General features: G+C 41.4%; 1 protein-coding gene across 1 annotated transcript; it reads left to right on the top strand.

The window, feature by feature from the left end:
- Positions 1-5,147: 5,147 nt before the first annotated feature.
- LOC119728352 (matrix metalloproteinase-17-like) lies at positions 5,148-15,635 on the top strand. The gene is made up of 9 exons (XM_038200564.1): positions 5,148-5,322; positions 9,420-9,700; positions 10,530-10,819; positions 11,373-11,531; positions 11,690-11,850; positions 12,715-12,862; positions 13,320-13,459; positions 14,160-14,283; positions 15,087-15,635. Exons 1-9 carry the CDS (start codon positions 5,206-5,208, stop codon positions 15,305-15,307), a joined length of 1,641 nt encoding a protein of 546 aa, XP_038056492.1. The 5' UTR covers positions 5,148-5,205; the 3' UTR covers positions 15,308-15,635.

Here is a 15,635-nt window from a genome sequence, read left to right as displayed (position 1 = left end):
GCTCTCGCAGGGTGGGTTCAATTGTGCGCAAAATGAAAGCTCTCGCTCAGAGGGTTGCAGACGCCCAAAATCAGATTAAAGTAGTTTTTTGCGCTAAAAAGAAATATATAAATTTAAAAGTCGTTAGGAGAACAAAAAAATCAACTTTTTAGAAAAGTACAGGGTATGCAAGTTTCATATAAGGCCTGATCCGATTCTCTTGTCAAGAGATAAAAGACACTATTCCTGAGTCGGCCATATTAAATTGAAAGCGAGGTAAACTCTTCATTTTTGGAACTTGTGAGTATTGATAAAGCATGAAATAACAGTTTATTACAAAATTAATCCCAGTCAACTTGATGAAGAATTTAAATTTTGTGATTAAACATTCCCTAATGTTTAAGCCACATTTAAAAAATAATGAAAGTGAGGCTTGGGACGCACTCCAATCATAAAATATAGTCTGGCACCATCCCATTCAATTCAACAGTTTACAATTAATTAGATTCAGGGAACACGATCGAAAATGGCTTCCCGTGAATAAAGTCTATTGTCTATAGGTTGTAGACCAGTAAATCGGTCCGTAATTGCCTACGCCGGCCAAATCACGATTTGCATGCCCTCAAAATCTTCAGTATTTGAGCATACTGTGGGCCATGAACAGGACGGTTTGTAAAAAATATGGGTGGAAGCCGTGCACAGGACTGTGAGCTTGTAGTTCCGTTCAATTTGGATGAAATTGGGGCCCTAAAAGCGCTCTATTTTGCAATGGAGTGTAGGCATCGTTTTTCAAAATGGCGATGGGCTTCAGGACTATTTTAAGGGGTGATCATCTTCGGATGGAAATTTCTCCTAAAAGTCATCAGTTGACCCCTCTAATACAGGTGCAACTTTTTTACTTTTTTAACATCGAAACGTCTTTCCTTTATGATGACAAAACTAAATATTGTTGTACCTTTGACAAATAGTACACTTTTTTACTTGAAAAGCAAACATCTCGGTCCATCCAATTACTGTTTAATTGGTTTACACTATAAACATTCAGCGGAAACAAATAACGATTATTAACAATGGGACCAACTTTTTTCAATCTTATGATTCGGGATTTAGAAGGTTACTCCCTGGCCATGAAAAAAATAATAATTGATTTCACAAATAAACAGTTATAGAAAACGTCATCCCACTACTTTCAATTACGAAATAATTAGACTCTCTGCGACACCACAAGTGTTTTCTCTGCGGTACACACCGTGTAAATCGTGAAATATTTCGCGGTCATTTCAACCACTGTCGACAACTTTAAAGTACCGAATGTGTATCGTAAAAGTGAGACCGTGAAATGAGTCACTCCGAGTTGTCGATGGAACGATGCGGTCATTGCGCCGGCGGGGGTGAATAAGAAATGGTGCATGGCCGTTACCTAATTCTTGCGGAAATGTTCAGAAGATTTCTTTAGAAGTGTTTCGAGAAAAAAAATTAAACCGCTCCATTTTTACAACTACTTCTTTTGTTGGTTGTATATCGGGCTATGTACTTTGTCATCATGAGCGTGAAGATCGGGGTTGGGGAATGATCGAAATGGCCATGGAAATAATCTTTTTAAAAAATGACAAATAAACAGTTGCAAAAACTAAAGAAATACGAGTGTATTCAATTAAGAAATACACTTTCTTTTAAAAGTTACTTCTTTCGTGCACTTTTATTTGTGATATCTTGGTACCAAACACTCAATAGTCAAGCCACGGACTCTTTCTGTTGGTCTTGGGCTAATGTTGATACGCATGGTTTTACTCAGTTTGGTATTCTTATTTTTGGCCACAATTCGAATATTTCCATTGTTTGTTTGTTTAAAAACAATTCCAGTTAGCTAGCTACTAACATGCACGACCGTGATCTCACAAGTTCATCGCCTTTAGAACTGAACGCCAAAGAATAACAGATAGTGCTTCAAAATTGTAGTTATTTCTATTCCGTAGGGCATTCCGGACACCTAACCGTACCGTTTTGTTTTCAACCCTTTTCAGAAAATTGATACTGTTTTTGTTCATAATTATAATTCAGTCCATAATGGACCACTTTAAAACCAGAAATCATGACTCATAATTTTGTGGGTTTTTCTGAAGGCGCCTTTATCTAGCATGAGAAAGTCCCTCCATTATTTAATCGGTTGCAAACCACGGACTGTTGGATAAGTTGGAGTGCACATTGGGTGGGCAGATCGTTACCCTGCATTCGGTTGTCCCCGCAAGCGAGACCATGAAGCTTGCCCCGGCCCGAGCTAGCGAGGCCTTGCAGCGGCCAGGCCGGGCCACGTTGCTTGTCGCTGCTCGGCAGACCTCGTGCCCGGATGAAATCCAAGAAAATGGCATTGAAGAATTTGGGTTGGGAGTTCCTGAATTGGAAACAATTTGTGACTGGGAAAAATTTAAAATTAAATGGCCGAGAAGCATATGTTTGAATGCAGGTTTTAATTCCGTGTTAATAACTGAGGAATTTCAAGACTTTTTGGTAAAAAAAACCAAGGCCGTTGCACTTTCCGAGGATTCCTTTATTTACAGTTCATGCGTCGCCTCCAAGCTTACTATCCATGGCCTTATATCAGAATGGATACTGATGGGGCCTTCAAATTATCCGAAGTTCAAGTTAAAAACTCGGTCACTACACAACAAAAACATCCCTTAAAATAATATAAGTTCAATTCGCGTTCATATCGGCCCCATGCAACCCTCTAATAAAAGCATGACCGCCAAGGTCGGGATTATTACAATGCCTCTTCCATCTGCTTGACTTGCTTACATAAACAGAAATGCACTTTTTACATTTCCTTACAAGATTGATCAATGTTTTACAAGCTAATGGCTACGACATAAATACAATTCGCTGGAAAGAAAATGTGCTGGCTGGAACTGATTAGGGCCTACAGGCCTAGAACGTTGCCGAGCAACGGACTACAACAAAATAGAGACACAACAGACCTCGTCACAGAATGTTACGTAATCGGCAAACATGCGTCACCTCATATCCTGGAAACGTTTAATGTGTACATGTGGGCTTGGTTTTAATGATTAGGAGTGTTTTCGATAGACGTGATTGCTAAGTAAGTCTATAAGTTTGATAAAAGGTAGTTTTTATCATTCTTAAATTGCATCCTACACGCATACAGACACAGACTTTGTGATCAAAAAATTCAAAACTTAAAAACGTTTTCCTCTTAGAAGTCGGTTTTACGCGATAATCCGCAGCTGTATACCTCTGCAAACTACTTCAGTGATTCTTCGTTTACTGTGCTCTTTACTAAAAACTAACGTATCCACTGATGAAAATTGCTGTTACCTCAACTTTCCCAGAAAAATCTGGAGTGTATGATTATTGGTCAGATTTGAAGTTGCGATTGTAACTTCGCAAAAAAACGTACGCCTACCACCGACACTGACTAGGCTCATTTTCATATCCTTTTGGTAGTTGTGATGCAAGAGAGAAAATTTTGGCTGATAAGCTGAAAAGAAGAAAAGGGGCTGGACACTTGGAGGATTCTACCAATTTAACAGATACTGTTCTGCTGATTACAATCAATTGTCTTCTCAAAATCAATCAGTATAGATTTAAGTTGTCTTTGATTTGATTAGTAATCTTTGTTCGTGGACAAAAAAAGATTACTGCCTATGATGACGTATCTATTTGTATATTTCGTAAATTAACTGCTACCCTCATTAATTTTAGCACTTCATATCATAGACATGACATACATGTATCACATTTCAGAGCCATTGCATTCTCTTATTTCTCAGCTTTTCTGTGTGAAGGACAGTTTTATGTCAACTTATCCCCTGGTTAACCGCAAGTTGAACCACAAACACTAAAATCACATCCGTACCAACTCCAATCCCTGTCCTGCATGATGTCATTGTTAACATTTAAAGCCCCTTTTTCACTTGACAGGACTTTTAAGGAGTTTGCTTTGTCCGCAACGGAAAACAATCTTCCGCTGAATTCTGAAAACGGATGGGAAGAGTGTGTTGGGCAAAGGCTACATTTTGTTTTCTGTGTAAATTGTGGTTAACATAAGCATAAAATATTGTCTGTTTACGGCTTTACAGGATAGCTACATGTACAACAAAGTCTAACAACAAAACAAAAACTGTCCACATGCCTAAAAATATATTAAGCTTCATTTAAACAAAAGCAAGAGTGTAGTGGGCATCCTGATGAGTCCATGTCAGGGGCGTAAATCCCGTGGGGATGGGGATACATCCCCCGCCATTTGACCAGGGGGGTGGGCCATTGTCCACCCCCCCCCAAAAAAAATGTTGATTTTGCGGTATTTCTCGAACTTCCCAGCAAAAAAAAAGGAATGAAAAACGAAGGAAAAGTACAAATCTGTTTGACGTAAGGTTAGGCACGTAAGCGCCCCCAATATTGTGAAGCGCTTAGAGACCTTTGGTATAATATAAATCGCTATACATGTAGCGCCACATTATTATATTATTTTATATTATTGCATAAGATGGACATCTGTATTATGAACAGCACCCCATGGTGTAATGTGGTGTCATTCGGGCTATATTGCCAAACAAATCAAACGGAAGTTTGTTTTGAGACGTAGGTAATAGTTAAGAATATAAGTAGATCTTTGATCAAGTTCACGAGTAGGTGTCATTTATTTGCACACACAAAAAAGTTCAACGGATTGATAATCAACACTGAGACTTGTTATTACTAAACGCCAAGAAATGCATTCATGAAATATTGCGTAGGATTGATTGATTATTGTTGATCCGATCACGCATATCAATAGGTCTGTGGGTAGCATTAAAGCTACAACACTCAAGCCCCCAAGCATCTTTTATTGCACAGTGTTTTTTCTTTCAAGTTGGTCAAGCCTTTTGTCACCGACAGACATGACAGCGCGCCAACAGACGGCCTCCAAAACCAGCCCCCGTTGTGACAAACTTTTCTGTTACGACCACCACACATGTCAAGTGCTACCTATGCATACAGCAATGAGTGACTGGCGAATTCCGGTGGCATGCGTCATCGTATAGTGGGGATTTCACGGCTATATAAACCGCGCACAACCGCTCACACACTCAAATTTAAAGGCTGTAGTCCAACTCGCGCTAGGGAACAACAGTCCAGGCAAAAGTAAAATAATCTTGTCAAGTTTAGGGACTAGCATTCATTGGAAGTGCATGTAAGCTTCATAAACACAATTGTGAGCGATTCAAGATGTTAACAAGTACTTCTGAGAAGCTACGATGGGTGTTTTTGCTCGTCTGTTGTGCGGCTCTCGTGACGGGTTTCCCCAGTATATCCGATGACCCCGAGGTGGCTGAGACGACATTTGTAAGTTTAGTTATTTTAAGTGTTTGGTTTCACTAGAAGTAGTAGTATAAGTGCTGTATTCTGTCTTGTTGGGGCACAGATAGAAGAGCACTATATACATCTTGACAGCAGAGCCCCGATGGCTGCGAATCGATATGTGACGGGTCACTCAGTTAAGTTTCTGTCAATTGCTTTCGCTTATAAACCCAACCCCCTAAAGAGGCTCTTTGGGGGTCAAGGACTAAAGTATACTACGTGTTGTGCACACTTGTATGGAAATAAATGATACTACAGGTTACTACTCTACTCAGTAGTATTTTGTAGCTTTAGGGGCGGTTCTAATATGCCCCATACACTTAAGAAGTTAAGTTACAACCCCAGTGATAAAATATTGTAAACTGACAGCTATTTTGGTGTGTTTAAATGTACATGTTAATTAAATCAACCTTCTTTGAAGACGTAGTGACCTAATTTTTATTTCGCATCTGGATGTGGGATGACAGGTCCTCGACCATAGTGATTTGTATTGCTTTTGTTTTCCCAATGCCCGTATCTTGAGTGTGATGTATTTTTTTTTTTATGTGGCATGAATAAATAATAATGATAATAATAAAGTGACGTAGGCCCTATGCACATATATGTACATTGCCAAAGGGCCAGACTGGGACATTGAGTGCTGACAAACATGGAACAAAATTCAGGCCAACTTCACTCACTTTTTAGCCGACAAAATTCTCCCAAATTTTCATGAGGCAAAGACAAGTGTCCTCAGTATTTCACCCGCTAATTTTGAAGTTTCAATGGTGACTTTTCTTCAACATTTTGCATCTGAGAGTGAAGCCAAATGACTCTACATTCTTCAACATTTTGCATCTGCACTGCAAAAACTGGAGTGTTAAATTTACACCATTGGTATCTGGTGTTAAATTTTACTGGTGTTGTCCTATATAGATACCGAATGGTGTTAAATTAACACTACTGATTTTGCAGTGTGAGAGTTTTTGTCACACTCGAGTGTGTCCAAAACATTCAGAGTGCACTCTTAAAAGTTCCTGGCCTGATCGTGGAGGAAGGAATCAACCCGGAATCCGGGTCAGTTTTGATCTTCTGCGTCACTGCATGACAACTTGTCATGTAAAAAGACAACTTAATCTGGGTCCAATTTGATCTTCTGCGTCACTGCATGACAATCTGTCATGTAGTGACAACTTAATCTGGGTCCAATTTGATCTTCTGCGTCACTGCATGACAATTTGTCATGTAAAAAGACAACTGAATCTGGGTCCAATTTGATCTTCTGCGTCACTGCATGACAATTTGTCATGTAAAAAGACAACCCGGAATCTGGGTCCAATTTGATCTTCTGCGTCACTGCATGACAATCTGTCATGTGAAAAAGACAAGTTGAATTTTCTTATAGTAAAAAAAAAGACAATTCTATGTGTCAAATGATACTTTTTTCTGGGTCGAATGGCCGGAAAGGTGACTCGGAGGAGTGTCATTTTGACCTGTAAAAGTGTCGAATCTTTGGATTTGGGTCGAATCTGAGCCGGGATTTTGTAAAGAGTGCCCGATGAGAAATGCTCCAAAATAAATACTCCATCATTGAGGTAGAATTCGTGGTACCACTATGAGTTTGCTGACATGCCGGCAGTTTGCTAACGGTTAGCTGCTTCAGCAACCAGTAACCTTGAGAGAACACATTGGCTTAATTTATAGAGATGTTGAAAGTAATTGCCTCCCTGTGGCAAAGTTTGTTGCTTCAGTTGCTTGTTTGTGGTACCTTTGTGATTGTGAATATATTTATGTTTTTACGTACATTGTCAAATGTCATCAGAATAAGGAAAATCCATCTGCGTCATTTGTATAACTAGAGCGACCCAAGAATGTTATCAAGAGATCATGAGATAGGCCTATGTAATAGTGTTTGCTGTGCTTGGGATGGGATACTTTATGTCCAGTGATAGATAAAGTCGTATTTACATTCGTAGTATAATCAGATATGGATATGCTAATATGCACGTAGGAGTTATCAAAAAGTAGAGTTGACTCGCTTCCATTCTCGCAATTCTTGGTAATTTGCGACCCAACCGTAAAAGCCTGCGGACATCGCACACCAATGACTTTTCACCCAAACACCATTGAGAGGTCAAAAGATTTTTTTTTAACTTCGTGACTTCCTCTGCAGCTTTAACAGAAATTTTCCGAGGTTAACGCGTTTGATGGCCAAGCTACTGCCCCTGGCGACGGCTAGGCCTATTTTCATTGGCTCAACCGGTCGGCATGGAAACATCGAAAGGACGGGCAGCATCCGATTCGTATAGGCCCTATGGCCCAATAATCTTTCAGCCGAAATTAATTGGCTGACTATGAAGCCCGGGAAGGGACAGGGTGGATTTTTTTTTTGCAATTTGCTAATTCGTTCCCACGAATTGCTAACTCGTTCCCACGAATTACTCATTCGTTCGTACGAATTGCTAACTCGTTCGCACGAATTGCTATTTCATTCGCACGAATTGCTAACTCGTTCGCACGAATTGCTAATTCGTTCTCACGAATTGCTAAATCGTTCGCAAGAATTGCTATTTCGTTCCCACGATTTCCTAATTCGTGGGGACGAATTGCTAACTCGTGGATCCGGGAACGCGTTAGTAATTCGTGGGAACGAGTTGGTAACTCGTGGGAACGAATTAGCAATTCGTGGGAACGAAAAAGCAATTCCACCCTGTCCTTTCCCGGGCTTCATAGCTGACTCTCCTCGCTGCCGAGTTACAAGCTTTTTTTTCTGAGCTGTGGTTGGGTCAAAATCTATTTTCCCCCTCAATCAGATCAAAGCAAAACTCATTCAGACCATTTTTGCATAAGTTAGTAAGTCTATTAGGCTTACAACACAGAGAGTACAACTCTGTGCTAAAAGCGACGATAAATTCGCATATTGTAAACAGAACATCTTTGTCGCACAGTTAACACTGTTATTTATTTTGCCGCAAAGACTGTGCCAAGCCGTGTTGTAAAATTGTTACATCGCTACAAAAGACCTTTGTTATTGTTTCTTTTTCATTATCAGTTGGTTAATTTGAACTCAACAAGCTGATCTTCCGTGCTGATTTATTACGTTGTACTTCCTTTTCATAGTAGGGCGCTTAAATTGTACATGGAAGACACGCTTTTTGTTGCTATAGAGACCAAGGGTCACTGACAAAAAAATTCCCCTCTGCCGATTTCCTTTCCTAAATATATAAATCAGTATTTATAGTGCGTGAGTCATACACATTGTGCCAATGATAACTTCCTGTATTTCAAAAAAGGGAAAGGAAACCACCATACTTACAGGAAAGATTGCACTTTTTTGGTTGTTTGGTGCCATGTCGCGTAAAGGACTAAATGATCTTATTAATGAAATTTCAAGCTGCTTATTCTTCGATGTACCCACTTCATTGAAATTATAAACCGCATTCCAAGATTTCCATATTAGTACATTTTGTTAAATATGGGCCATTCTTTAAATTTATTGTCCAAAGTGTGACATTTTTCCTGTAACTGTTACCTTGGTAATTTATAATTTGCCGTAAATATCATTAATAATGACTTCAAATGATTTTTTTAATTTGTTGGGCTGGTAGTTTGCTATTCATAATCACTCTTTGACGACGACTGCATCAAGGAGTACATCCAGATTTATAAAATCATAGATGTCAGATGTTACAGGGACAGACAGGGGGAAAAAAAGATGACCCCAAATTTATAGAATGACCCGCATACAATGGACCGATCCAGTAAGCACCGCCCCATGGTGTTCTGACCAATCACAGCCATAATTTATGTCTGACGTGCGTGCACTAACCCGACATGCGTGCACGCGCGTATGACGCATTGGAGAGGAGCACGTGTTAATTTGCCCACGTGCGCACTGGGCGGAGCTTACTGGATCGGTCAATTAAGTAGGCCTATGTGGGTCGTGAACTCGAAATGTCCCCCCCCCCCCTACAAAAATGTGACCCTAGTTACGGTACTTGTAATTAAGGACAATGAACATTGTCAAAGGAACTACCTTCGTCACAGTTAATTGGAATTATAATGAGATATTTTGTAATGCAAAATATCCCCAACCCCTACAGAACTTTCTGACACGGTACGGCTACTTGAACACCCCGGCCTCCGAAGAAGCAGACATCGCGACCATCACCGACGTCCAGTCCGCCATACGCCGCGTGCAGTACTACGCCAACCTACCGGAGACGGGCACGGTGGACGACGACACGTTACGGGCGATGAAGATGCCGAGGTGCGGCGTGCCGGACCCCACGGGACGGAGCGTGAACGGTACGGTACTGGGCGGCCGGCTGAGACGGTACGCTCACACCGGCGGCCGGTGGCACAAGAGGGATCTGACGTACAGGTGAGGGCTTGAATACATAACAGCGTTTATTAGAATACAAAACCTCTTTCCTCATTTGCTCATTTATGTCCGACTTTGTCGAATGCTTTGAAGAAGTCATTGCGGGTGACTGATATCACTGGATCTTTTCATGTATAGCATGTGGCAAGTTATTAATGTGCGAACAGAAATGCACATTTTGCCCCTGAGAAATATTTGGAGAAATGATAAAGTAAAAAGTGCCTTACTTAAGGAGAGAGAGCAACACAATCTCTGGCTGGGTCTAACACAGAGAAAGGACCATAGATGGGTTTAATGCTGCCGCCCCAAAACATTGTACATTTATAGGCCTATCTATACATGACAAAATGGGCGGCAATTCTTACAAAATAAATTCCTGCATTTTAGTGTTATTTTAACGAAGTAAATTAGTTCATTGAAAGTGTGAAATAAGTACAAAAGTTGAAGTAAAGTCAGTCACGAGCCAATGTGGCCCATCAGGCTGGCATTTAGCTCCGGTTTCAGTAGCATGAAATGACTGAGAATATTTCTACTCCCCCTGGATGGGATGCTAGTCCATCGCAGGTTACTCCCCAGTTAATGCCGGTACCATACTATTGGGTGGAGAGAGGCAAGTGGGGGTGAAGTGGCTTGCCCAAGGACACAACATGGCCAGCAGCTGGATTCGAGCCCCTGACCCTCTGATCATGAGTCACAAACCCCAACCACTCGGTCATACACCCCAGTATAGCCCTCAATAGCTGAGCTGAGGCTGGTCAAGCTTATATATTTGAAATTGGCAATACTAACAACGCGAACAATAACTTCATTTTCATTCGGTACCCTTCAGAATCCTCAACAACCCTCCGGAGCTTTCATTCAGCGAGGTAACCAACACGATCCGTGAAGCCTTCAAGGTTTGGAGTGACATCACCCCGCTGAGTTTCCACGAGATCACGGGGGCCAACTACGCCGATATCTACCTGAAGTTCGCCCCGTACGATCACGGCGACCCCTTCCCGTTCGACGGGCCAGGCGGTACCCTGGCCCACGCCTACCCGCCCCTCAGCGGATTCAATGATTTGGACGGCGATGTGCATTTCGACGACTCTGAGATGTTCACCATCGATACGTACGATGGTAAGTTTACTGACTGATTGACTGACCGACTGATTAGTTGACTGACTGTGTGACTGACTAATTTACTAACTGATTGGCTTACTGACCGACTAATTGATTTACTGGATGAGTTATTGACTGGTTGACTGGCTGACTGACTGGTTTGCCGATTGAGCAGATTGACTGATCGGATTGATTGACTGACTCCCCGTTGACTGATTATTTGGCTGTTTGAGCTGACTTACTGGCTGGCTGACCGATTTTTTGGTTGATGTACTGACTGATTGTTTGAACGATTGGTTGGTTGACTTAGCGATGGGATGACTGACTGGCTGATTACCTGTTTAACTGACTGGTTCACTTAAAGATTGGTTTACCAATTATTGACCTATTGGTTGATTCACTGCCTGACTTAGTTTCTGTAACTTACTGACTCCCCGACCACTTGACCACTGACTGACTTAGATAGTGACTGACTGACTGATCATTTAACCGATTTATCAATTGGCTTGACTGACTGTAGGATCGATTGATTGATTAACTCATTGGTTGTTGATTACTTTTGTCTTTCCAGGTACAAATCTTCTCCAAGTCGCAGCACACGAGATAGGCCACAGTCTGGGCCTGTCTCACTCGGCCGTGCAGGGCGCCCTCATGCAGCCATTCTTTCCTGGTTACGACCCTAATTTTAAGCTGCACTATGACGACATCCTGGGCATTCAGACCATCTACGGTAAGGAAAGACGTCAAATGGTGAACACTCAAAAACAAAAAGTATCTTTTTGGTTCATTCTTGATGGCAGGTGTTCACGCCACTTTTAATATATCTTCACAAATTCCTATTTAAACATGGATATTTCTTTGACCTAAATGTTGTCTTTATGTTTGCAGGATCCGGAGGACCGCAGCCTGGACCCAACCCAGACCCAACCTACCGCCCAATACCTGACCAGACCCAAGCCCCAGTCACCGTGCCCAGGCCTAACAAGGACACCTGTAACAAAGCCTTCACGGCTATGGCATACATCAGGGGAGAGATATTCGGTTTCAGGGTGAGAGTGGAATCCAAATGTAATCCTTATATGAATCGGTATCGATTCTATTCTGTCTGATGTCGAACGGCCACCAATAACGAATAATCGATACCATACATTCATGAAGCCAAAGCCTACTCAAAGAACCAAATCTTACTTAAACCGCACAGGTAAAAAGACAAACAAACAAACATTATCAGAGATACACCCTCGAAGTACCATAGGGCAGAGTTCTTGTCGCCATATTAACATTTGAATACGTCTAGCCGTGACAAACTATATACTGGTTCCGACCTCGTTTATGTTGAGTAAGAATGTCACAATATTATGGTGGGATCGGAACCAGCCTATTCAACCATACCGAAATTTTTGTCCCGGCTATATGCACTGGGGATGGAACGAAATTTGACCTAACAACGGCAGCTTTTTATTGGGTAATGGTGTAGTTTAGGACACCTCTGGTGCTTTACAAGTTCCTTTCGTAAATCAAAACCCTGCCCTCTTTCCACAAAATTAAACTAGCTGATATTCAACACGGTATAGCGAAGTATTTAGATGATTCCAAACACATAAAGTAACTTAACCTGCTTGTCATCTCCAACGTAATGTTGAGGTATTAAGTCCCAAAACACAGAAGCGTCTTTTCGTGCTTCATCTTATATGGAACGGGGCCCTAAACTACACGATTACCTTTTATTGTAACCTGGCCTGCCTAGTCTGACACAGACTGAACTTGACCTCCTTTGTGGTGTGAAAAAATCATCGAGTAAAGTCTCAAAATTTAATTGCGACACACTGAATTATTCTACAGTGACGTTTTCTTTCAAATAGCGCCAGAGTCAAATGATCGATTCCTTTTTTTATTGGTCTTCTATTCGACAGGGTGCTCGATACTGGAGAATCGCCCGTGAAGGCCAGCTGATCTCGCATCCCGAAGGAGACAAGAACAAGTATTTCTGGGTCGGCCTTCCTGCTAAGATTGACGCCGGTTACGAGAGATGGCACGACCAGAAATCACTGTTTTTCAAAGGTAACTCTTCCGATATATTGCCCGTTGTAAAAATCGTTTCTCAGCGATCGTACATCAAAGGCTCCTACCAAAAGCCCAATTCGATTTTTAGCAAACACGTATTTTCAAACTCTCAATATTTGTAAAAATAGATAGCATACTATAAGAGATAATAACAAAGAATAAATATTTGTTTAAATTGTAAAAGTAATGTAACAAATACTGTGAAATAAAGAGATCACAATTAGATGTTTTTCGTTTAGTGAAAAACACTGGAAATTTTAATTGCTTTATCATTCAATGACGGAACATTCAATGAAGGAAGAAGAACATTTTCAAGGATATGCTGACCCAATTTTCGCAAAAGTTTTTACCCATCAAATCGCAACAGGCCATAAAAAAACAAATCTTTATATTGCGCAATCAAAACCGATCATTTTTTTAAAATTCATCCTGTTTATAATTTTGTAACAAATAGGAAACCAGTACTGGCAGTTCGATGGTATTACACTACAAGAAGGATTTCCGCGGTACATCAGTGATCTTTCACCCGACCTCCCGACTGACATCGACGCAGTTATGACGTGGAAGGAATTCAGCAAGACCTACTTTTTCAAGGTTTGTATTATACACTCATCGTGACGGATTGGCGCCCTCTAGCGCCGAGATTTTACGGCGCTCGAAGTTTGATGGTGGCGCTATCTTTGGTGTCCTTACTTCCTTTTGGGCAAACCGTTGCAAGCAAACCAACGAAACACAATTCCATGCTTCAGTTGTTGGCAAGTTCGCGCAAGAACTATTGTTGACTATTGGTTAACCATAGTTCGACTAAAGTTAGCCCGAACTCTGTCTAGTCGACGGTGGTGGACTACGCTAGTCGACTATTTGGAACCAACCTACTGGGGCTGGTTGCATCGCTGGTAACCAATAGCCGCGCGCCTTCGTAACGTTCAGCAGGGAGCCATGGTCCAGAAGTTTTGCGATGTATTTTTGACCAGCGTTTGACAAGAGACGTTCGCACGTTGCTATATTAGAGCGCAGGCGTAAGGTACGTCACAAATCAACCACTAGTCGACTAATGGTCCTTGCCCGAACTTGGCCCGTGTTGCGCCCTCACTGGTATTTTTACTACTTCTTTTTTCCATATATATGGATTTTCTTAACCACCACTGATTGAGTTCGAGACACTTTTTGACTTGGTGTCCTTTTTTTCTAACACCAATTCCCAGTTCGCATACGCGACTGCATGCAATCGAAATTTGTTGGTATTCTTTCGACCAATCGTGAATGGCGTCTCATATCTGCTTGGTTTGTGCAGGGCAACATGGTGTGGAGGTTTGACGAGGTCTCCCAGACGGTGGACGCTAATTGGCCGTATCGCACCAAGGATATCTTCCCTGGTGTGCCCAGCAGTCTTGGATCTGCTTTCCGTTTCAGAGACGGTAAGTTGAAGCGAACGAGGTATATTTACAGTGCCGTACGGTACCAGAGATGTAGTCCTCACATAATTCTCCTTAGTTTGAGCATGGAGCTAAAATTGGTTGGAGCACAGTCTTTAGCTGCCTCATAAGCTACTTTTACATTGTTCTCAGTCTCTTATGGAGACTGTAGGCAATTCGTGTAAACATGTCTGAAACTTCTTGCGTACAAATATGCTAAATGCTATACATAACAGGGTGAGTAAAAAAAACACGAAACCCAAATGTCGGGACTATTAGTGAAATTCTGCATGTATCACTTTCATAATCTACGATATGAAAGCCCCATTCATAAGCTTTATTTAGTACAAGAATCATTAAAATCACTCAGTTACTTTTCAAGTTACGGAATTTTAAACACAACATCCGTTTTAAGTTGTGTCCACGGATCACAAAAAGGTGTGCGTTCTCTCAGCAAATTGAAAGCAATTCACACATCCCTATGTGATTTGTGTTCGATTTGATGAAAGAACACCTTTTTGTGATCCGTGGACAGAGCTTAAAAACGGTGGTTGTGTTTAAAATTCCGTAACATGAAAATTACGTGAGTGATTTGAATGATTCTTGCACTAAAAGAAAGCCTATGAATTGGGCTTTCATATCCCAGATTTCGTAAGTGCTACACGCAGAAATTCACTAAAATAATGGTCCCGGCATTTGGGTTTCGTTATTTTTTTATTCGCTCCCGAAAGTAGTTCTAGAGAGGCATGCATTGCCCTGTGCGATCGTAGTAATTTCGGTCTGGCAATTTTTTTTTCCTTGCCCAGGCAACGGTTACTTCATCCGCGGGCGAAAGTACTGGCGCTACAACGACACGTCCAAATCGGTGGACCCGGGATTCCCACGCTACTTCGGGTCCGACTTCCTGAACTGCAACCTGGAGGAGATCCTGGAGGAAGAGGCCAGGGAGGGGGCGAACGGGGCGGGAGGGATCAAGGGCGCCCTCAGCGTCCTGGGTCTGACTATGGCTTTGCTTTTGAGCTTATGAATCAATTTTGTGAGAGTCTTCAGATAGACTGATTCGTTATGCATTCTTGACTCAGGTCTTCTGAAACTAATTTGGCGTTCATTCCACTTATGCTTTGCAGTGTGTGGTTATCAGTTCTGCCCATGAGGTTTTTATCATCATATTTAAATTAATTCAGTAAACCTAAAGGGATCTGATCGTAATATGTTTATTAAGGGGAATGTACAACATTTGCATTTGCTGCAATTTTCAGTAGTAAATGGATTTTGGGAATTAAAATGTCATAGCAAATATTGTTAAACTGACTTGTTTCACGTTTTGGGCTTGAAGATGCAGGAAAAACCAAGAA

The sequence above is a fragment of the Patiria miniata genome, unplaced genomic scaffold (genome assembly GCF_015706575.1).
Source record: "Patiria miniata isolate m_02_andy unplaced genomic scaffold, ASM1570657v1 HiC_scaffold_1, whole genome shotgun sequence".
NCBI classification, from domain to species: domain Eukaryota; kingdom Metazoa; phylum Echinodermata; class Asteroidea; order Valvatida; family Asterinidae; genus Patiria; species Patiria miniata.
This window is presented reverse-complemented; position numbering and strand designations above follow the sequence as displayed.